This window comes from Heptranchias perlo, chromosome 36 (assembly GCF_035084215.1).
Source record: "Heptranchias perlo isolate sHepPer1 chromosome 36, sHepPer1.hap1, whole genome shotgun sequence".
Lineage (NCBI taxonomy): Eukaryota > Metazoa > Chordata > Chondrichthyes > Hexanchiformes > Hexanchidae > Heptranchias > Heptranchias perlo.
In genome coordinates, this window is record NC_090360.1 from 13294751 (window position 1) to 13319381 (window position 24631).

General features: G+C 41.6%; 1 protein-coding gene across 1 annotated transcript; it reads right to left on the reverse strand.

Moving 5' to 3' along the window:
- Positions 1–17297: 17297 nt before the first annotated feature.
- On the reverse strand, positions 17298–24413 carry LOC137304104 (neurofilament medium polypeptide-like). Its single transcript, XM_067972582.1, has 3 exons — positions 23521–24413; positions 23312–23436; positions 17298–19099 (listed from the first exon to the last, which is right to left on the reverse strand). Exons 1-3 carry the CDS (start codon positions 24355–24357, stop codon positions 17596–17598), a joined length of 2466 nt encoding a protein of 821 aa, XP_067828683.1. The 5' UTR covers positions 24358–24413; the 3' UTR covers positions 17298–17595.
- Between the last annotated feature and the right edge of the window lie 218 nt (positions 24414–24631).

The following is a 24631-nucleotide window of genomic DNA, read 5'->3' on the forward strand; positions in this document are numbered from 1 at the left end:
CATTCCTCATCACTGACTCCATCCCACTCCTGGCCACTCGCATAAGTTCTCCAGCTGAACTCTAGTTTGCAGTCTTGAGCTGGGCTTTAGGCCATGCATGCTAACCATCAGGACCACTTTGCCAACATTGTCCCCTCCTGCTGAAACCCTTATATGTGCCTTTGTTTTCTCTAGACTCAACTATTCCACTGCTCTCCATGCTGGCTTCTACCCTCCATAATCTTCAGCTCATCCAAAAGTCTGCTGCCTGTATCCTATCCTGCACCAAGTCCCACTTACCCCTGTGCTTGCTGACCTACATTAGCTGACTGATTCCCCCAATGCCTCAAAATTAAAATTTTCATTCTTGTGTTCATATTCCTTCATGGTTTTGACCCTCCCTATCTCTAACCTTTTCTAGTCCTGCATCCCTCAGAGCTCTGCGTTCCATTGACTGGTCTTTTTTTGCACCTGCCACGCCATTTTTCAGCTGTCTTATACGTGTCTTTGTCCCCTTCAGACTCTACTATTCTCGTGCTCTCCATGTTGACTTCTGCCCTCGATAAACTTTACCTTGTCCAAAACTCTGCTATATGTATTCTGACCTGCACTAAGTCCTGCTTGCCCATCACCCCCAACCTTGCTGACTCCTGTCCACTAAGCATTGTTTAAAATCCTGTTTGTAAATCCTTCCAGAGCTTATCTCCAAATTCTTCTCCCAGGCCTGTGTCCCATCTTTAACATTCCATTCCTTTGACTTCATTTCCCCTTCCCTTCACCCCACTATTGGTGGCTGAGCTTTCAGTTGTCTCAATCCTACTATCTGGACTTTCCTAAACTTCTCCACCTTTAAAGACCTTCTACTACCCTTCTAATTTCGCCCTCATTGGGTTGCTATCTATTTTCCTTGCATCTATTTGTGAAGCATGTGGATATGTTTCTTTAAGTTAAAGGTGGTTGTATAAATGGTGGTAGAAGTACCATCTTCACCATATAAACTTTTGATTCTGGTAGTGCATTAATTGATTCTAGACAGAGGGTATATATCCATCTTTGTGTAATTCATTATTGGCAATCTCTAGTCCACGCATACACAGTTCATTGATTGTTTTCCAGACTCAACAAATTGGTCTTGTAAGGTGATTCATCCCCCCCCCCCTCTACATTTGCAAAGTAACTTTTAGATAATATTCTTTGAGTATCTGAATATACATTGGAGGAATCCATCAATGGGGTTATACCATACTGGAAAACAATCAGATAAAGAACAAACTCATTTATTTAATCCCTTTCATGATCTAAGGATGTCCAAAAGCGTTTCTTAGCCACTGAAGAACTTCTGAAGTATAGTCACTGTTGTAACGTAGTGAAATGTGGCAACCAATTTGTGCCCAGCAAAATCCCACAAACAGCAGTGAGCTAAACGAACAACTAATCTATGAGGTTGGTTGAGGGACAAATGTTGGTCAGGACACTGGGAGTGCTGCCCTGCTGTTGGAATAGTGCCATGGGATCTCTTACAGCCACCAGAGGGGGCAGACAGGGCTTCGGTTTAACGTCTCATCAGCAAGACGAATGTTAGGATTTTCTGCCCTTTTGCCATCTATGCGTTTTCCTGGGCCCGATTAGTATCCAGTGCTGTTGCTGGAAATGTGTGTGAATAGTGGGTGATGAGACCAGGCTCAGCTGTAAAACATCACAATTAATTTGAACTCGTATCAAAAATGGGTACTGGAGAGAGTGATTGCCACCATTCATATAATTGTACCCCAGCATAAGCCTTCAGAGAGTAAGGACAGGGGGAGGGAATTGAAAAGGAAAAATTATTCTCCCCAAAAATATTGCTGGCCCGGTTCTCCTTGTAAGAAATTCTTTACGATTTAGGATGCCGGTTCCTCCAGCAGTTAGACTTCAAGACTGGATCTGTGTGTCAGTGTTGTTTAGATTCATTTGTATCGACTCAAATATGATGTGTAGAATCATGGCAGCAAACCATAGTACCAGTTCAGATTTACAATTCTTAATGGTATAATTCCCCAGAGGGAATAAATCAGCTGAAGGTCACTAGAAACAGCTACTATATATTTTCCTTTTCTCATACATGAATTTATCAGATGAAGTTCAGACACGTAGTCTGCAACAATAGAAATCCCAAGTTTAAAAAAAAAATTGTTCAGCTGCCATTGGCCACAGACACTACAAAATAATGCTTAATGACTCCAAACTAATCTTATTCATGTTTGGAAAGCTCAGCAAGCTTAGGGTCACAGACAAGAGGACTGACTATGAGTCAAATGTAGCCAGATCAGGCAAGATGCTTCTGGAGGTGTCCCAGGAGATGAAGGACACGGTATGATGAAGTTCTACTTGCTATATAAATAGTAACTGAGTAAGACCCCTTTCATTTCTCATCTCAAAATAAAAACTAAGCAATATGGAACATATACCGAGAGGAAATTAGTGGATCTCCCAGCTATGCTTCCAGCTGTGAACCTGTAGAAGGAAAAACCGTATGTATAAAATGGGGCTGTACTCAGTTCTGTGTAAACTTATTTGAGTATGGTATAGTTTGTTCAATGCAACATTCATAATGTGATCTGTTTATCAAGCGTGCGTTATCTCTCAATGTTGTTAATTGGGGTGAAATTCTGCATATTGGAATTTTTCCAAAGTAGGATGACATCTAAAAGCTGCTGTGTTGATCTGCTGAGTAACCGGTCACAAGTTTCCAGTGGTTGTTTCTGATATGGCAAACGGACTACTGACACTGTTGGAAAAACATCAATTAAGCTAGCTAACGGGAGGGGGAGGGAGCGTTGATCTGGATTATTTAGTCATTTTTGCTTACTCAAGGAGGTTTGTGAACCTTTTGCCTTTTAAGTCCAGATCAATGCTAGCACCAAGGGGGTGTAAGGTCTTTGCTAGACCTAGCAGCAACACTGAAGTTTGTTCTTTCAGATGAGCAGTGGGACATTGCAACCCATTTCAATTAAAGGACTCCCCCTTGCCCAGGCGAATAACTTCATATACATGTCTGGCTAATGCCAGGCCACACATACCCCTCAAAACAATCTAGCACCGATAGAAAATATTATACAGATATATATTAGTTTCAGTATACAACAAATAATGTCATAGCTGAGCCTGTCCACCTTTTGTTGCACCAAATATCTAAACTTATTATTGCCCAACTAGTAGTTGCAATTCTGTAGCACTCTCAATGTATAGAAAGTGTGTCCAGGCCAGAGGAGAAGAATAGACACCAAGTGGGAAGAACAGAAAGATTGGGGGCGGGTGGGATGAAAGCATTCTTGAAGAGATGGGTTTTTAGTAAGCAAGGCAGACAGGTAGTTCCAGATGACAGTTTTATAGTGTCAGAGAGTAGCTGGTAATGTGTGCCAGGGCATACGGCTGGAGGGATTGCTGAGGTAGGATCAGGTGAGGCATGAAGCAATTTGAAGTGAGGGAACAGATTTAATAAATAGTGAGAAGCTAGGAACTGTGGAGGAACAAGGAGATTTAGGGGTCCAAGTACAGAAATCACTAAAAGCTAGTGGGCAGGTACAAAGAATAATTTAAAAGGCTAATGAAATGTTGGCCTTTATCTCAAGGAGGCTGGAATACAAAGGGGTGAAAGTTATGTCACAGTTATATAAAGCTCTGATTAGACACCATTTAGAGTACAGCGTTCAGTTCAGGGCACCGCACCTCAGGAAGGATATATTGGTCTCAGGGGAGCGGTGCAGTGCAGATTCACCAGAATGATACCGGGGCTAAAAGGGTTAAATTATGAGGTTGCCTAGACTAGGCTTGTATTCCCTTGAGTATAGAAGATTAAGAGGTGATCAAAGGAATTGATGGAGTTAAGATACAGAAACTATTTCCTCAGGTGGTGGAGCCCAGAACAAAGGGGCATAACCATAAAATTAGAGCTAGGTCACTCAGGGGTCATCTCAGGAAGCACTTCTTCACTAAAAGTGTAGTGGAAATCTGGAACTCTCTCCCTCATAAGCTGTTGAGGCTGGGGGTCAATTGAAAATGTCAAAACTGAGATTGATAGATTTTTGTTGGGCAAGGGTTACAGAACCAAGGCGGAAAGATGGAGTTAAGATACAGATTAGCTATGATCTAATTGAATGGTGGAACAGACTCGACGGGCTGAATGGCCACCTCCCGTTCCTATGAAATATAGGGGTAAAAATTGGTATGCGTGGGCCTGTTTTTCGGAAGTAAAGCATTCCAATTTAGCAGTAGGGGCCCCACCACTGCTAAATAAATGGGGCTTTTCTCTATTGTGGGCGAGTGGGGCAGGCGTCGGGCCTGTCCCGTTCAGGATTCTTCAGCGGTGGCTGCCCACAAAAAGTAGGTGAAAATTATCTTTTTAAAAAAAGAAACGTTTTCGAGGAGCAGGAGTCGCAATCTCCCCTCCCTCCCGTAGTCCGCTCCAACCACCCCTCCCTTCCCCGGGACTTACCTGAAGGCCGCTGCCTGTGGAGGTAGTCGGCCCGACACTGACCTCTTCGTTCGGGCGAGCTGCCGGTGGAGGCGCGCCCAGCGTCGGCAACTCACACCGTGTGCACCGATTGCGGCCCGAGGACCAATTTTCAATTGATCCTCGGGTCTCTCGGTTCAGGCGGCAATAATTGCCCAGCGCCAAGTTTGGCCACAAAAAAAACAGGCCCAGACCAAAATGTGCCCCATAATATTCTCCAATGCGACAGTTCTGAAGTGGAACTGAGAGGACTGGAACACAGAATTCCACACTGTGGAGGAGAGATATTGGAGGAGGGTGGATTGCTGAGAATTGATGACAGAGAGGTCAAAGAGGATGAGCAGATTAGGCTAGCCACATTTTCAATCACCTAAAATTTGATCAGTGCAGTCTCATTGCAGTTGGGAAGGAAAGCCAGGTTGTAGGGAAATGAGTAGTAAGGGGGGGGGGGATGCTTGAGGTAGGACTGTAATTGTGATGCTAAGGTACATTCCAGGACTTTAAAAAGAAACATTGGAGATGGGACAATCATTGGAGAAAATGGGCTGCTATATCCCATCAGTGATGTACACAGAAGTAAAGGGGATGATATAAGAAAATTTGTGTATTTTGTGGTCTATGCAAACCATCTATTCCTCTCACCGTCTATATGCCTGTGGTGGTGCCCTCTGTGCTGTTGGAATATCAGTACCACTGGAGGATAATCACCCATCCATTGATGTTCAGACTATTCACAGCAAATGGTATAGTGATTACCAGCATTTCTTGATGGTAGAGATCAAGGTGAGGGATTCTTTGCAGAGCTGCTGCAGGCTTTCTTGGACAGTAGAAACCACGTGAGATATAACAGCACTCAAGAGTATTGTGGTGCAGTCACCTTAGTGGAGTCTGCTACAGGGATGACTTTGATATTCAGCTCTGTAATTTTAGGGCGTTGGCTGGCATTGTGGAAATAGTCTGCCTCGATCTCTCGAGTCTGTGGTTCAAAAGCCCTTGGTTATCATGATAGGCTTAGAGAGCTCAATCTTTATACTCTGGAAATGTGTAGATGTAGGAATAATTTAATTGAAGTAGTTAAAGTGATGATGAGACCAGACTCTCTGTGGACAGATTATTTGAATCAGATAGATTAGGGAAAATGAGGGATCTTGCGTATAAGCTATGTAAGCAAAGAACTGGGTTAAATGTCAGGGGGATTTTATTTCAATAGAGTGCTATCAACTGGTTCATGAGGTGAGTGCGGATTCATAAAATGATACAGTACAGAAGGAGGCCATTCAGCCCATCGTGCCTGTGCCAGATTTGCTGCAATAGTTCAAAAAAGAGCTGGACGAGTTATTTTGCTGTGGCTAATATTGTGTACAAAAGGTAGGTGGGATGATGGGTATATCTCACAAACTCGTTTTGATTGCTGTAGCTGGTTGGAGAGGAATTTCCCAGATTTTTTTCCCTGAATTAGCCAACGGCTTTTAAAAAAAATATTTTTTATGCCTCTACCAGGAGACTGCTGGTTGGAGAGATCACTGGGGGTCATGATGCTTAGTTGCCGTCATGATTGTTTGGGACAGGCTCGATGGACCAGTCAGTCTCTTTCCGTCCATCTTTTCCTATGCTCATATGTTGTTCGTGTGGTGTGACTGGAGTTGCAGGCGGGTGCATGTTGGAGCTTTGAGCTAGCACATCAGCTGGTAATTCCGCTTTTCCATTGCCAGCTAATCTTGTTCGCAGGAGAAGAACAATGGAGGTAAGTGAAGAGAGCAAAAATTCTGGCAGCCCATTCTCCCATTATCTGTGAAAATCCTGCAAAATCCAAAATTTGGATAATGGGAGTGCAGGTAATCGACAACCCACTGTATCTTCAGTTTCAATTTGGGAGCTGACATAATTCATTTTCTGGTTAAAGGACTCCTGTATAATATGCTCAGTTTAATTTTGTAATTTGCAACCAAAGCTTCAATTTCAAACCTAATGGGTCTTTATTGTTAGTTTTTATTAAAGCCACTGGAAAATCAAGGGGGGGGGTATAGTTTATTTAGTTAACTGATTAAAAGGCTAATTAACCAGGCACTTGATTTTCAACTTGCTGATAATCTATTGCCTGCCATTGATATCTATCTTTAGCATTCTGATGGCTAGTCTTTGGAAGGGAGAGCACGGCACAATGGGATTGGTTTTGGATTGCTCTCACAAAGAGCTGGCACAGACACGGTGGACCAAATGACATCCTTCTGTGTGATAAACCTCTGGTTCTATGTTCTATAAATATCAGCAGCTGAAATCCCACTGGCTCGCTGCAGAAATGTAAGAGTAGATTAAAAGCTGTATCAGCACAGGATATTGAAGCTTTTTTGACAATGCAACAATGCTTTTTCTTGTGCTGATTTGTTTTAATTTTAACTTTTAATTTTAACAAGGAAATCATTCTTGTATAAATTGGCTGTTCTCTATATATTTTTAAATCCATCAGATTGTCAGTCAGAGAGCCAGAAGCTGAATCCCAGTATTGACTCTCACTTCAGATCAAATCTTCGTGGGTGAGTTGCCACAGTTCTGCCTGAGAGTTCCCTCTGCAGCAGTTCAGCAGGATAATCAATATGAACCCAAGATTTGGCTGCACTTTAAGTTAATGCATTTAGCTGTATATTTGGCTTAGTCATACGTATCCATATGAGTGGATTTCTTATTAGAAAGCAATGAATGTGCGTTTTCAACAACTGAAAATGTTACGAGTTATTTTACTGTTACTGTTAGAATAAGGGGAATCTACAAAGGACCCAATTAAACATCATTAAGCTAAAAATTAGTGTAGCAAATATAGTTAAAACCCAACTGGTTCACTAATGTCCTTTTAGGAAAGGAAATCTGCCGTCCTTACCTGGTCTGGCCTATATGTAATTCCAGCCCCACATCGACGTGGTTAACTCTTAACTGCCCTCTGAAGTGGCTGAGCAAGCTACTCGGTTCAAGGAGAAGGCCCGCCATCACTTTCTCAGAGCAACTAAGGATGGGGCAATAAATGCTGGGCTTGCCAGTGATGCCCACATCTCGAGAATGACTATAACAAGTTTTGACGTGCAATTTGTCAGTTTGCATGACGATATTGTTCAAAAACATCAGGGGTAAATACAGAATCGGGCTAACGTTCTGTTATTATGGTGCATTGATCTGCGTTATCAAGCATTAATGGAATCATCCTGCTGAGGCGGTTGCCCCAAAATTGTGGAATTCTGCAGGTCGCTGAGCGAGCACAGGTTGGGGATTTCGGGTGTGCATGGACACACGCCTGAATCATTGCACCACAATTCATGATAGGAAAGCGTGGGATGAAGGGAGGCTGAGCTAGTGTCAAGGAGGAGTTATGTTAATGGGTTGAAATTCACATCGTTTGGCTAACTCGGCCCCTGGAGCTTCATTTTTTAATTATTATTAATTTCTAAATGTTGAATGGTATCCTGCATAAATCAAAAAAAAAATCAAGGTTGGTGGCAAATAAAAGATAAAGTTAAACAGGTTAATGTTACTTCCAATAATTTCCCACTTGTTAGCGAACTAATTCCCCATCGTGTCTGTCTTCAATTTTATTCAACTGTTTCTCCAAAGACTCCTTCCTCCCTCTTACTGTCTCCAGCTCGATATTCTTGGACTGCAGTTGCCGACTGTACTTGTTAATCTCTTGCCTTGTACTCTGTAGAGCTTCCTTGTTGATTTCTGCTGCATCATTGAGTTTGGCCACTCTGGATGTGAACCATTCCTCTTTTTGCTGCATGTTAACATTGGTGTATCCTTCCATCTCTCTCAGGGCTGCTGTTAGATCAGGCTTCATGAACTCTTTCATTTCAGCACTGACCTGTGAAGCTTGGATCTGAGAAAACAGATCAGCCACCTCTTCCTCGTGACTGTTCTTCAGAAACATGATTTCATCCATGAACGATTGTGCTTTTGTTTCTAGCTCTGATTTCATCATGTTGGCATTGTCTCTGTCTTTGTTATAGGCCTGAATACTTGTTACAGCATCGCTGACTTTGTGCATCTCCCTCATATTTTCCCTTCAGTTACTGAAGATCTTCCTCCAGGTGAGGGAGGACTGATGACAAGTCATGAACCTGAAACGTTAACTCTCTTTCTGTCCCCATAATACTGCCTGACCTGCTTAATGTTTTCCAGCATTTTCTGTTTTTATTTCAGATTTCCAGCATCTGCAGTATTTTGCTTATATTCCGTCAGGTGATTTAGGTTAAGGTGGATTCGTGTCTTTTGTCTAATAGTTTCTCAAATAAAGCTGTGTAGATCTGCCATTTCTAGCTCATCGGCATTTGCAAGATGAGCAGGAAAACTTTGCTTTTGTATCAGCTCTCTGATTTCTGTTTCCAGGTTCTTGTGCAGTTGCTGCAGCTGCAGAACCTTCTCAAGATAATTAAGGAATCTATCATTGAGCCCCTGCACGCACACACTCACACCACGCACTCTGTAATCACTTTTGAGGATATTGGACTGATGAGTGCCAAGGTTTTTGAAATGCTCAGATCTGATGAGTTATACCTGTGAGGATGGAGGCTGTGTGCAGCTTCTGGAATGGAGAGAATCCCAGCTGCCATTCGTCGTGCTGCTGCACTGCCAGTAACAGTGAGAACGGCCTTATCTACATATTATAGAGAGAACATGAATGCTGACACTTTAGTTGATTCCTTTGGCTGCTTGGGGGAAATGTTTGATGCTCATGTTCTTGCACTTGAAGTAGCCTTTCCTGGGCATTCTGCCATAACTTTTGTTATCTTGTGTTAATTCAAGGGTAGTCACTCTTTTGTTTTGTCAAGAGCCATAATCCTGAGCAGTGATTTGCTTGAGGGCCATTCTCACAGATCTGTCAGACAACTGCTCCATGTGTTTAATTATTGGAAACTTTTGAAAAACATCTCTCCCTCCCTCATGCATACACCTGCCCATCCCAGAGTTGGCAACTCTGCAGTCAGAGACACAATGGGCCTTGCTGAGGTGAGGATAAGGTGGGCTGCTATTGACCTCTGGACTGTATAATGAGTATCACTATGTTAATGTAATACCAGTTAGTAAAATTATAATGTCCATTATTAAAATACTGCTGCATGTGACTGAATATTTTTCTTTTGTCAGAATATTTTCCTCTTCCATACTTGAACCCACACTGAGCATTAACTTGCTGAACCCCAGGTATCTACAAGTGGACAACTGTAAGGTAAATGTAGGTACTTGTACTTTTGGAGTGCGCTGTCTAATGGGGGATGCAAACTCTTCAGTGAGACCTATTTTCATTTGAAATGGATTGGAGACTGTTTGCTAGCCTTAGCTTAACTGGAACTATTTTTGGTCAGTTAGAGTTCAATTTTCACATCGCTGCAACACCATTTTTGGTACAAAAAATGACATTCATTGTGGAGTGAGGCGATCAATCTGACTATGCATCAAATTGTGCAAAGTGGTGTGAGACCACTTGGACTTTACAGCAGTGTATGTTTAATACTTTAAAAGATTGATGGACTACAGGAGGTAAGGTGCTAAAGTTAAATTGTACAATGTACATATGATCCTTGTTGCACCTGGCCTTGGTTTCCTTGATGCTAACATGGTGAGCATTGTCATTCCCCAGCTGTCATTGACACCTTGTCATGTACCAAATAAATGTATAGATGCATAAATATCAAGCAGCATTTTACATTAAAATTGGGAATTGGAAGATGAAATTTGATACAGGTAAGTGTAAGGTGCACATTGGAAGAAAGAATGGTGACATACATACTCTGACTGGTTAGAACTTGCTAAAGGTAAACTGGGTGTGCTAATAGAGGTGGCACTTAAAATGTTAAATTACTGTGGAGCAGCCATCAACAAATTGTACTATGCTCTGAATGGGCTGCACCTCCAGTTCTGGTCACCAAGGCATAAGGGAAACCTTCAAGCCCTGGGTGTGATTCAGAGAACAGACACAAGGTGATATCCAGTGTGTGAGGATTGAGCTTTGACGGAAGGCCAAAGAAATTGAAATAAGACAACTGCGATGGGACTTTATAGAAGTATATAAGGTATTAAATGATAGGATCCTAATCCTACATCACAACAGTGACTACACTTCAAAAGTGCTTCATTGGCTGTAATACGCTTTGGGACATCCTAAGGTCGTGAAAGGTGCTATATAATTGCATGTCTTTCTTTCTTTAAATTAAACCATAACCGTAAGATAAAGAGCATGGGCTCAAACTGGTGAAAGGCAAACTTAGGACTAATGACAGAAATTTCTTCACAGAAAGTGTGATCAACACTTCGAATAGACTTCCAGGTAGAGTAGTGTAGGTGAAAAGTTTAAGAATCATTCAAGAGTCAGTTGGATTTTGTGATTTGGAGGGGGGGATAGGAGGGGCTTTAAATTTTACTTTCTGGACAGATGAACTAAGGTGGTCTTCCTCGTCAGTATTTATTTTGCGATCTTATGATACGCCCATTCATGTGGAATGGATAATAGGTATCGTGCCAATCTCAACAGATAAGTAAATTACACAGCGAAGTAAACATTTAGTTTGGTAAGGGAATTGTTTGGTAAAAGGAAAATAATAAAAATAAAGAAAAAGACCAAAGAAACTCAGAAAACTTGAAAACTCTCTGCAAAATAATCAAAAAAGAAATAAAAAGCAAAATTCTGCAGATGTTGGAAACCTGAAACAGAAAAAGTTGGAAACATTGAGGGTCAGACAGCGTCAGTGGAGCGTTCTGATGAAGGATGGGTACCTGAAGCATCGACTGTGACCTCTATACAGATGTGATTGACCTGCTGTGGATTTCCAGCTTTTCCTGTTTCTCAGATAACCAAAAAAAGAAATGAATAAAACAGTGCTGGAGTAATGGGAATAAAGAGGTAATTAATTTCAGGAATAGATTACAAAGAGCATGAGCCTCTGATCTCCTAAGTAACATTACTGCTGTTAGTGTTGTCTAAGGATTAAGGCTGATCTGAGTGGAATGCTCTCTATTTCCGCTTCAATGAATTGAAATGTGACTGCTCATTTAGTTGACATTCATTAATCACATTAAAGTCGAATGGTGTTGCTGTCTAATGACAACAGTTCTATACTGAGGGGAGGTGATTCATGATATCATAGTAGGTACGGTACAGCACAGGCGGAGGCCATTCGGCCCATTGTGCCTGTGCCGGCTCTTTGAAAGAGCTATTCTATTACACCTATTACTCTGCTCTTTCCCCGTAACCCTGTTAAATTTTTTCGCTTCAAGATTTATCCAATTCCTTTTTGAAAGTTACTATTGAATCTGCTTCCATCATCCTTCCGGGCAGTGCAATCAGATCATTACAATTACAACTGATTGTCCAGTCTGGTACAGTCTTAGACACTGAACTTATTATTTTCTGATCAGTGGATTGTTTCTTTACATGTGGCTGTAAATATTCACACTGCACACTGGAAATAGTGAATAGTCATTTCAACGGCCCTCTTCTCTCAATTGTGAAGCACCATCATCAGGCACATGTTTAAATAGTAATTCAGATTGAGGAGTTCAGTAAATACAAGAGAAAATTGATGTTAATGTAATTATGGAGATTTTGATTGAAAGATGTATTTGTGAGACACATACTTTGACAAGGGACAGTCAGAACTTAAAAGCTTGTTTTGCTACACATACCCATACAAAATTATTCGATAAATTCTGCTATGACCACCAGTAAAGGGTTGCAGCCAAAAGACTGATTTTAATTATATAGGCACATGAACCGTCCAGCAGGTTTTGATCTGTCAACTTATCTTCATGTATATATGAAACAAATTTTGGAAATTAATGATCTTCTGCAGCCACATATGTTTTGTGTTATTTATGGCTCATGTTTGTGAGGTGTCCATCCTAAAATCTTGTGCCATTTCAGTGCATCTTTCAATGGTGAAACAGTCTGACCGAGCTTACATCAATTTAAAGGCTGTGAGGCTTTGTCTATGGTGGACATTGGCGATTGATCAGCAATGTGGAAATAGTAGCAATGGATGTTGTGCGTTTTTATGCATTTTCATTATGATGAAAATTGTTTTTCTGTTGTTGACAACATCATTTTAACAAATGCACTAATTAGTGCACATTTTCAGAAACATCTTTCCTTAATGTTTGAAAGGATTATGCACTTTGTGTGATCCATGCAATTGTACCTGTTGTACAGAAAACTGCAGTTTTTCTGTTCATCTTTCCAACATCCTTAGTCACAGGTGTTTTTGTAGCTTAGTGGTAATTAACAGTCTTCATGTTCTAGTGAAATACTGTTTCAAAATAAACCAAACTGGCAAGAATTTTTTTTAAAGGCACAACTTATTGATATGTAATCCATTTTTGCATAATAAGTATACTCCTATATTTTATAAGGATACATTTTATAGTTTTTGAAATGTAGCCAATAGTTTACACTGTAAGTATCTTAATATTCAGATCTCCATTAAGGCTTATTTAACATCTGCCTACTTTACATGAAAGGCATTATATATGAATGTAAATTGTAATTTCAAAAATAATGATACTTTTCAATTTTTGTAATAGTAATAATATCTATTTGGTAGTTAATCTAATTTGCTTATGTTAGTTAGGCTCAATCAGCATAAATCACTAATATGTTGCATTCACATTCATGAATATATTCTTCCAGTTTCATAAAACTAGAAGTTAGCTAAATAAAATCATGATCAAGCACGTGTTTTCATGTTTCTTGTTCAGCAGTTTAACCCATGAGTGGCTGAAGCATTGTAAAGATACTGGTGTTGAATTTCTGTAGGGGTTCTCCCGATCATCCACTGTGGAAACGTGGTTTCTCCAGGGTTTCCGTGGATCTTCTGCTGAAGTTACAGCGGATGATTTGGAGAACCCACATGAAAATTGAACCCCCTGATCTTTGAGGGTTCGGCTATATATGGTGAATCTTACGAGGCTCTGCCGACAGCGGGGAGCCTCGCTGATTGCAGGCACAGAGCAGGAACTTGAGTCTTTGAACTTGGGCACACTGCAGATTGGGCGCACAAGACACGACCTTGAGACTTGCAAGGAGACTGTGCTGCGGCCATGTGCAAGCCTTGTTTAAATAGAATATTTATGCAGGTGCCATGAAGGATTTCACGACTTCAGGCAAAGCTTGGCCCAGTGTGCCCCCCACCCATATAAAATAGGCCATGACTGCTCATCAGACCTGGCCTGCTTTGCACCATTTCTTAAAACAAGGTTGCTGTTGTTTCAGTTGCTGTTGAGGTCTAATTCTTTGAACATTTCTCTACTTGTGCATTAAATGTTTTGAAAACTTTTATTTCCCTCAATATAGTTATGCCTTTTTGCTCAAACCTGCAATTTCCTAAACCACGGAAATTATTACTGCAGTACAAGTTGCAGCTAACAAGTTTATCCCTCTCCCACTTGCTACTTTCCCCAGGCCTACCCAACAATAACTGTCCATACAAGGAGAAATAAAAAGATCAATATTATTTTGTGCTGTTTACATTGCAAATGTGCTCTAAGCCTTCTGCCCATGCTTCTCCTTGGTGACCCTATGAGGTGTACTGGCCCTACAGTGCACAGCCTATGGTCTTGTCTAATTGCTCCTGGAAGGGAGGAACAAATGTGGTTGTTAACTGTATGATTTGTATCAATTGGGGTTAATTGTGGTGGGTATCAATTGGGGACTCTCTTAGATCCTTTTTATAGGAAAGCTTAGCTAGGGTGTGGTGTGTTTGCAAGAGGAAATTCTGTGAATAAAGGCTTGGGAACAACTAAAGAAGAGGCTCTAGTATTCTATCCTTCACCACATGGCTATCCAATTTTAGCAGTGGTGGTGGGTTCATGTGGGGTGGTGGACTCTGTTGGGATGATCCTGGCCTTGAACTGCTGGGTGCAGGGTCACATGATGTCTCTGCAGTAGCTGAAGCCACGCCTGAGCTGTTGCCACCTACCTGCCCTCTGGAAACTCCTCAATTCCTTGAGGAGTCTGGTTGGAGTGGGATGCGTGCGGACACCTTGAGAGGAAACCAACCCCTCAGACCCTTCTCCTGTCACATTGCTGGTGCTGAGTATCCAGCTGGATGACCAATTATCTACATGAGAACAGTGTCTGGGATGTCAGAAAAGCCTACTGTTACTGCTCCTTTCAAATAATCTAAGTTTTCAGCATGGTGGGGGTCATTTTAACATTTTCCGATAGCATATAACGGGCGATAGTGGATTGGCTGCCTGTTATACACCTTGCTCAGTTTTCCTTTCTGTTGTCTTCCCATTACCTCTTCTTCCCCTCTCTTTTTTTTCCAGAAATACTTGGCAAAAGTTAAAATTACCTCAATTTGGTGGCAACAGACTCGTGTAACTTGGTGGCACCATTGAGACCTTGGGCAGTCAGAGTGTTCACGAGAGAACATTGCTCTGCGCTTGTTCCTTCGCTGCTTTGGGGTTCCCAGCAGACGGCCTTGAAGATGCCACTTCTATGGTTCTCTGCAATTCCACAAAGTCCTTCCCACAGGACAAATGTGATGTCGGAGGTGCACTGTTGCACCTTCTGTATCAACTGCAGCAGGCTGCTCACAGTGGACGCAAAGGATATAGAAAATGTCTTTTTCTCCTGCATTATCTCCAGTCTGAGGCAGCAAAGTAGGATACCAATTCAATGCCCATAAAGTTGACATTACAACATGATTACAATCCTACTTATTCTCATGCCACCTCCACTTGCTGCTCCTCACTTGTGACTTGTGATTCATCTGATGCACCTTCAAACTCTCCTGCTAAATTCTCTGGGGTACCAGCAGCTGTGCTGGTGCTGAGAGAGGTGGGTGTACTTGACACAACCTGTTGTGATGTATAGGGTCCTGGTACAACTTGGTTTTGTCTTATTTTGGGAAGAACTTATGGAAAACATAGAAAATAGGAGCAAGAGTAGGCCATTCGGCCCTTTGGGCCTATTCCGCCATTCAAAATTATCATGGCTGATCGTCTAACTCAGTACCCTGTTCCTGCTTTTTCCCCATATCCCATGATCCCATTAGCATTAAGAAATATATCTATCTCCTTCTTGAATACATCTAATGACTTGGCCTCCACTGCCTTCTGTGGTAGAGAATTCCACAGGTTCACCGCCCTCTGAATGAAGAAATTTCTCCTCATCTCGGTTCTAAATGGCATACCCCGTATCCTGAGACTGTGACCCCTGGTTCTGGACTCCCCAGCCATCAGGAACATCCTGCATCTGGTCTGTGTAGTCCTGTTAGAATTTTATATGTTTCACCTCTCATTCTTCTAAACTCTAGTGAATATAGGCCTAGTCGACCCAATATCTCCTCATACATCAGTCCTGCCATCCCAGGAATCAGTCTGGTAAACCTTCGTTGCACTCCATCCATGGCAAGAGAAAAAGAATTGCACAATATCCCTAAGACAATGCTTTCAAAGAGACATAAGGTCATAAAACATTTTGTATATTATGTATTTTGTATAGTAAGTGTAGCTCCAATGGCAGGATTAAGTAATTGAGTATGGGAAGGATAATAATAAATGGAGGATACTTGCTGGGAGGTTGCAGCACATCTTCAAAGCACCCTTGCCAATCATTTCCATAGATTGTTAACCAGAAAGGGCGAGGGCCATCTTGGGTGAGCTGCTTAAGCAGGGCTGGTCCCCAGCAAGTCTTGACCCTCTCTTTCTGGTTGTGCACAGCCTTGGCATGTAAGCAGAACACATTCAGGAAGATGTTAGCAACTGCCTGAGCACCCCATGTATCCTGATCACCTCCCCTCTGAGGCCAGGACTTGCAAATTAGCTAGCATGGTGTTTCTACTGGCGGTACTCATTGTGAGCTCAATGTTGAACTGTTATGTGCCCCATATTAGTGTGTTCTACTGCAGTTGTGCCCTCTACTTTCTGTTTTATGAAGAAGGGTTGCAAGTAGGATAAGTGGTCTCTGCATACTATCTCCCTGAGGGTGCAGCAAAGAATTTGATATTGGTGTCATGCCTGGTATGGAAGAAGAGTGAGCATGAATACAAAGGTGGGGACCCCAACCTTGGCACGTCTGATGCCATCAAACTTCCACCTCATTTGCTCTCGAGAATAATGGACTAGGAGATTGTATTTACTTGCTCCGCTATCTCCGTCCATACAATTTGGACCTCCTTTAACAGGTGGGTCCCTTCAGCTCAAGAGGAACCTTTTGGCTCCTTCTCTCTACCTGCTGCAGCTTAACATCCATGGAATTGAATCTAAACGCCGGAGTCTTCTCCACTAATATCATTGCACATATTTTGGGAAGGAAACAATACTTGACCTCCATTCAGATTCTGCACTCTTTCACAGTGCTAAACTCCCCTTCAGTGTCATGAGTAGCCCTTCAAGAGCTGCTAGCTCAGCCAATTTTACACCTCCAACCAACTGCCTTGCAGACCTACCTCCCTGCTCATGTGTTCCATGTGCATTGGGAAATTGTGCTTCCCCCCCACCCTTTGCCCCACCTTTGGCAGCAGTGCCTTCAGCCACGCATGTTCCACTGTCTGGAATCCCCTGCCTAAAACCCTCTGCCTCCTTTTCTTCTTTACGACCCTCTTTAAAATCCATCTTCAGTCAACTTTTGGCCACCCCTTCTAATCTCTTCCTCTTTGCCTTGCATCTGTTTTCTTTGCGCCTTTGTGCAGAGCCTTGGGACACTTTTCTACACTAAAGGCACTATGTAAATGCCAGTCTTTATTGCTCTTTTGACAAATGGTATATTTGTTTTCCAAATGTATTAATGTTTCTCCTAATCAGTGAGTCAAAATATCTGGTTGAAGTTTCTTTTATTAGCACGTACTTATATACATTGAACATCAGGAAACTGCAGTTCCTCACAGTCAAACACATTTTGCTTGTTTATACCTACAGTATTTAACAGTGCAATTATTCATGCAGCATCAAATTAACTGAAGTTATTCCCCTGAGAATATCTCATATTTGCTATTGTGTAAACAGGTATTTCAATTCTGCAATCTCTCCGATTGCTGAAGTCCCAAACCTTGGATCCATTAACATGCATTTCTCATCATTCCATTCAGCTTTTTTTTAGGGATCTGGCAAAAGTGCCTTTTGTTTAACCACTTGCTCTATCTTTATTTCTCCGCTTTCTCTGCAGAAGCTGGTTCATGTTTATCATCTTGGCTTTTTGTTAATTTTGATTCCTGATTGTTCACAGGTCCCTTTTTTGTAGTGCCAGCCGAGTCAGTCTTATCTCCCACAGTTGATGTTTCTGTTGTTGGAGCAGCTTCTTTCTCAGGCTTTTCTTTCGTTTTAGTGGCTTTCAGCTCTTTAGCCTTTTCTTTTAGTTTAGCCGCACTTTGCTGTTCACCCTCTACTTTTGGTTCAGCAGCCTTTTCTTCTTCAGTCTCTTTTGGTTCGGGAGCTTCCTTCTCTTCAGCCTTTTCCTCTTCAGCTTTTGGTTCGGGAGATTCCTTCTCTTCAGCTTTTGGTTCGGGAGATTCCTTCTCTTCAGCTTTTGGTTCGGGAGATTCCTTCTCTTCAGCTTTTGGTTCGGGAGATTCCTTCTCTTCAGCCTTTTCCTCTTCAGCTTTTGGTTCAGGAGATTCCTTCTCTTCAGCCTTTTCCTCTTCAGCTTTTGGTTCGGGAGATTCCTTCTCTTCAGCTTTTGGTTCGGGAGATTCCTTCTCTTCAGCTTTTGGTTCGGGAGATTCCTTCTCTTCAGCCTTTTCCTCTTCGGTTTCTTTTGGTTCAGGAGATTCCTTCTCTTCAGCCTTTTCCTCTTCAGCTTTTGGTTCGGGAGATTCCTTCTCTTCAGCTTTTGGTTCGGGAGATTCCTTCTCTTCAGCTTTTGGTTCGGGAGATTCCTTCTCTTCAGCCTTTTCCTCTTCGGTTTCTTTTGGTTCGGGAGCTTCCTTCTCTTCAGCCTTTTCCTCTTCAATTTCTTTTGGTTCGGGAGATTCCTTCTCTTCAGCTTTTGGTTCGGGAGCTTCCTTCTCTTCAGCCTTTTCCTCTTCAATTTCTTTTGATTCGGGAGCTTCCTTCTCTTCAGCCTTTTCCTCTTCAGCTTTTGGTTCGGGAGATTCCTTCTCTTCAGCCTTTTCCTCTTCGGTTTCTTTTGGTTCGGGAGCTTCCTTCTCTTCAGCCTTTTCCTCTTCAGCTTTTGGTTCGGGAGCTTCCTTCTCTTCAGCCTTTTCCTCTTCAGCCTCTTGTGATTCAGCAGCTTCCTTCTCTTCAGCCTTTTCCTCTTCAGCTTCTTTAGGTTCAGCCTCCTCCTCGGTAGTTTCTTCCTCTTCAGCCTCTTCTTTTGGTTCAGCAGATTCCTTCTTCACAGCTTCCTCTTTTTCTACTAGCTCATCTTGTTTTGTTTTCTCTTCCTCAGACTTTTTAACAGAGTCCTGATCAATCGTCACTTTGTAACCAGCAGCTTCTAGCTCTGTCATGTGAACTTCCTTTGTTGTTGCACTGATAATTTCTTCTACAAATCTGTATTGAGGCATAACCTTTGTAGGGGTGGCTTTTGTCTTAGTTGTCACATAAGTTGCATCTGATAAAGGCTGTGGTTTATATGTATACGATGGGGATGTGAAGCCACCAGTAACTGAGCTGAATCTTGTCTCTTCACCTTCAAGCAGTTTCCTTCAAACAGAAAGTAAATAACATTAGTGCGTCTATAAACTGTATAATATTTCATGTGTTAATGAAGCAGGAGACATACAGCATAGAATAAAAAAAAACACTATTATGAATTAGGTTCGTAATTAAGAATGTTAAATTCAGGTGAAATCAGTGAGTTATTTATTTTATTTAATAAACCGTATTGTATTTTTAATGTGATACTCATGGCACAGTGTGTTAGAATGCTGTCATTTCATCGCTGGGGTATGGGTTCATAGCCAGCCCTTGGGTTGAAGTCGGGCAGACTTACTGGGTCAGAAACAAGCAGAACTTACTCTGAAGATTTCTTATTAAAAAGAAACAAGCTATTCCCTTGTATATTCTGATTCAATGTGTTTTTTTGGTGAATGGTTTTTGTGTTCATTGAGATAAAGATGTGAATGCTGGGGAATGGAACACTTTTTACAATTTTGCCACCCAGTTTTGGCATCAAGCATTTCCAGCTTAGGTCTTGCTTGGCCAGACACAGAATAAATCTTCCTCTAAAGAAGAGTCAGTTTTTTTTTGTGGTTCCCAAACTAGCCATTCTTAAGATCTCTGTGAGTGAGATTGCAAATTATGGGTGATTTCATGCTGTGTGCCCATGCCTTTCTTAGTTCAGACTGTGCACTCATTCTGAATAGAACCCTTGCAGTTAACAGAGAGGGACTTGCATTGCATTAATCTAGGATGAATATGAACCCAGTTCCCAGAGGTGACAGGACAGCATGCTAACCCAATGCATCAACTAGTCTCCCTGAACAATATTGTTGAATGAGCACTGCATTTGCTACAAGGATGATGAACAAAACAGGCTCCATTTCAGAATAAATAAGTTTCATACACAAGTGGCTCTTGTAGTGTTGTATTATGGTAAAGTAGTATCAACAAAGGAACGCTGTCATTACAGATTAGTAGTGTTTACCTATCTTGTGCTTTGCCAATTGAATTTCTAATCATCACACTTTCAGCTTGTGAACTGTTGTTTTAAGTAGAGAGGACTGAAATCCTGGATCAGTAACTTTGACCCTGCCTCTGACCAGCATAAAGGGTGCAATTTTTATTTATTTCACCCTTTCCCTACTTTAGATTAATGGACAGAAAATTTGTCAGGCTGTATTAGGGTGTGTAATCCTCCGTGCTTGATTTCCTCAGGCTATCCTTTCACACCCAAGTGCAGTAAGAGGAAAATCTGCACAAGTGTCAGCAATCTATTTGACCACGAACAGCATCAGAGCCTGATCCTGTTCTCATTTGTGGCAAAGTATTTTTGCCTGGTTTTGGGTTGGTGGCTGTCCCTCATAAAAGCCAGCTGCAATTAAAATCAAGTCTCCAGCCTAAATTGATGCAGATATTGCAAGGACAGATCAAACTCAAACATACTGTGCGATTTGTTCAGTCATGTTTGAATCTGGCTGTTGGTTATTCAATCAATAGCTGTTGGGGAACCCCAATATCATTGAGCAGAACTGCAGAGAAAATCTTCTTAGAACCTTCAAGAGTCTGCTCCCAAAATGCTGAGAAATATAAGACAAAAGGAATCACTAGTTAAAATGTAAATTTAAAAGGATGGTTATTTAGGATAGGGATTTCAACTTTTATTTTCCTTTTGAGGAGCTAAATAGTATAACTTCTATTATAAATATATACATGTTATATTGCTGTTATTTATTCACTTAATCATCTTTTGTTCATTAAATTTGTTTGATAGTTTAATTGTAAAATGAGGTATGATGCTGTGATACCCTATTGTTTATTGCACACAGGGAAAGAATCCTGTAGAGGCACAGGGTCATTCTAGCAGCTAAAATAATTATCAGCAATTTTTTTTTTCTGTTTATTATCCTGGATGCATAATACGAAGTTTACCTAAGTATTGAGGCTAGTGAAGATACTCCCAAAGTGATAGGGAGCTGAGACTCACCTCCAAGAGTAATCTAAAGTGCAGAAGCTGTAAAATCTAGAATAAGGAAAGTAGAAAATATAACAGTCCCCAGGTGTACTTTCTAGCAGGAGTTCCTGGATTGTGACCAGCAGCAAGAACATAAGAAATAGGAACAAGAGTGGGCCATACGGCCCCTCGAGCCTGCTCCAACATTCAGTCAGATCATGGCTGATCTTTGACCTCAAGAACCCTGCTTGATGTTTGTTTTTTTTTACCCTCCCTAGCCTCGGGGCTAACTGTGGGGCACCATTATCGCCCAACTGAGATCAACGGATTCAACACAGCCTGTGAATTCAGCCGAGGAAAGAGGAAATGTGGATTTAACCGTGGTTGTAATTATAGTCACAACATCATCAAATATCTGTGGTTTTTTTTTGCTCTGAAAACACTCCTTAGAAAAATCAGCAATGCTGGATTTAAAAAAAATGTTAATTGAGTTCAAAATGATATGGAATCACTTGCTATAAACGCAATGGAACAACACTGATGTGAACACCACTTCTGTTTTGTTTTCGTGTTTGTAGGAGAAATTGCTTTCGAGTGTTTAGTTCAATCTGAAGGAAGTTGTACAGATTGTGGAGCTTTAGTTTGATTGTAATAATTTAGTGCTGGGTCCTTTCATCCATCCACACACTGTACTTGCAAAATCAGTGGTACTCTAACGGACTAATCTTTACTGTTTATTTTATTTGAAAACCCTTTCTTTTTGCACCATTAGTTTAAGTACCAGTTGTGATTTGTGGGCTTCAAAATGCATAAAATGGATTATATAAGATTTGCAAAAAAAAATAATTATCTGTACTTTTCTAATTTTGGATATAATAGGATGACATTTGTAAAGGCGACAGAACCACAAGTATTTCCTTATTTACAGGCTCAGTAAACGAAACTAAATGGAACTAAACTAAACGGAGCTAAACTAAACTAAACTCTCCTGCATTGCCAACTTTTTTTCTCTGGTGCAGCTCTCCAAGATAAATTATTCTTGCAGTGGTTCCAGCATCACTTGGCAGAGAGTTAATTTATTGATTCTACATCACCATTATATATGTGTGCTCTGTAAAGTGCAAAATAAGATGGAATTGGGAGTACTGCAATTTTAACCCTTTCTTGCACTTTTTTTTGCTCACCTTGGGGAAAAAATAGACTCATCGGTCCTGAAATTCCTTGGGAGAGGGAAGGGGGGTTGTTGCTGGTCTCCTGTTGTAACTTTGGTGGGAGACCGGTGGAGACCTGGCTGCTCCGGGTCTCTACTAGTTCCAGCAGTTTTCCAGTTGTTTTCTAATGGGAGAACCTCCATCCGTCCCGTACAAGTGGCCGAGGGCAGTGACTCCTTACTCCAGGAGTCTCTGCACCTTTGGCTTATTCAGGACCCAGTGTGACCGTGGAGCCCTGTGGCCTCCAAATGGACGCGTGTGCCTTTTACAAAACATTTTTTGTTTTGGCAAATCGGCCCCCTAACCAAGAGGGTCAAGGAAGTCGTGGCCAGGGTTATCGGGGTAGGGTGTGGGGTGGGGGGACGGGGGTAGAAACGGCTGGGCACCCCCAATGGTGAGATGCCAGAATTTCTTGCAGTCACGAGCAGGCAGGCAATGGAGGTGCACCCAAAGTAGCACTTGTGCCCACTGGGCCCATGTAAATGAGTTGCCCTTCCATTAATCTCACAAACTCCGGTTGGGTCAGCGGTGCAGAGCACCTTTGACACCACGAGCCAAAGAACTTTGGGATCGACAAGTCTTAATTTGGAATTGGTGCAGTTGCAAATAAAAGAACTCAATCAAATTATTTGGCCTGTTTCAGCCTGTGGGGTCAGCTTGTGACATGGTCATCTATTCAAAATAAGAATGTCACAAAGTGGAATTATTTTGCGCTCAACAGATTTTTAAAGCATCTGTTCAACTGAAATTTAAAGCATTCTCCTTTAATTTATTGAGTAGTTACAGTTAATGGCACAAATTAATTATACTATGGAATAAGTGACTGTAATCAATTTAGTGACTCTCTTGCTCGCTCTTGACAATCATATTCAGAAGCATTGCACAACTACAGCAAACAATAACTCATGGCTGCACATAATTTAATCCCTTTGCACAAGTTGTCTTGCTCCGTTTCAGAGTATATCACAGTTCACTTGCAATCTTTTCTGCTGTAATTCTGCTCATTCCCTTTTGATAATTTATTGCATTGCAAATATTAGATCACTTTTCATTCTGCAATTAAGCATCAGCACAATTATCAACTAATCCTACCTGTAGGAGGCAATCTCCACATCTAAAGCCATTTTGACATTCAGCAGATCTTGATACTCCTTCAGGTGAAGAGACATTTCTTGTTTTGTATTTTTAAGCTCGTTTTCTAATTGTTGAATGGTATCCTGTAAAACAAATAGCAAATTGTTTTTATGGAGCAAATGGAAATAGAATCAAACAATTTCACATTACAGTGTAGGAATTCTCACCTGCCATCGAATTAATTCTCCATCGTGTCTGTCTTCAGAATCATTCAGCTGTTTCTCCAAAGACTCCTTCCTCCCTCTTACTGTCTCCAGCTCGATATTCTTGGACTGCAGTTGCCGATTGTACTCGTTGATCTCTTGCCTTGTACTCTGTAGAGCTTCCTTGTTGATTTCCGCTGCGTCATTGAGTTTGGCCACTCTGGAAGTGAACCATTCCTCTTTTTGCTGCATGTTAACATTGGTGTATCCTTCCATCTGAGCTCGAATCTCTCTCAGGGCTGCTGTCAGATCAGGCTTCATGAACTCTTTCATTTCAACACTGACCTGTGAAGCTTGGATCTGAGAAAACAGATCAGACACTTCTTCTTTGTGATTATTCTTGAGAAACATGATTTCATCCATGAGCGATTGTGCTTTCCTTTCTAGCTCTGATTTCATCAAATGGGCATTGTCTCTGTCTTTCTTATAGGCCTGAACACTTGTTTCAATGTCATGTCGAATTTGTGCTTCTTCCTCATATTTTCCCTTCAGTCGTTGGAGATCTTCCTCCAGGTGATCACAGTTGAGGTGAATTTGCATCTTCTGATTTTCAATTTCTTGAATGAGCTTTCGTAACTCTGTGATTTCTGGCTCATAGATATTTGCAAGGCCAGATTGGGAAGTTTGCCTCTCTCTCAGTGCTGTGATTTCTCCCTCCAGATCCTTGTTCTGTTGCTCCAGCTGCCTGACTTTGTCAATGTAACCGGCAAAGCGGTCATTAAGCCCCTGCATCAACTCTTTCTCATTGATACTGGGCACTTTGTAATCTTCATTGCAGATGCTGGACTGATAAAGCTGCATACTTTCTGATGGTCTGTGAGCTGGAAGATTGTATCCCCGAGTCACAGACTGGGTACTGTGCTTGAGGGCTGTATTGATGCTGGCAGTTCCTCTGGACCAGCTCTGGCTGCGGAAACCCATGTCTCGAGGCAGATTCCTGGAGGAGTCTGAATGCAGCTTTCTTGTTGGAAAGGCATCAAGAAGATCCCAGCTGTAGCTCATCTTGCTGCCGCAGGATTGTCTGTAGCAGTGCAGAGCCACTTCTTTCACTGAACCTTTTATTGGGAAACCTGAT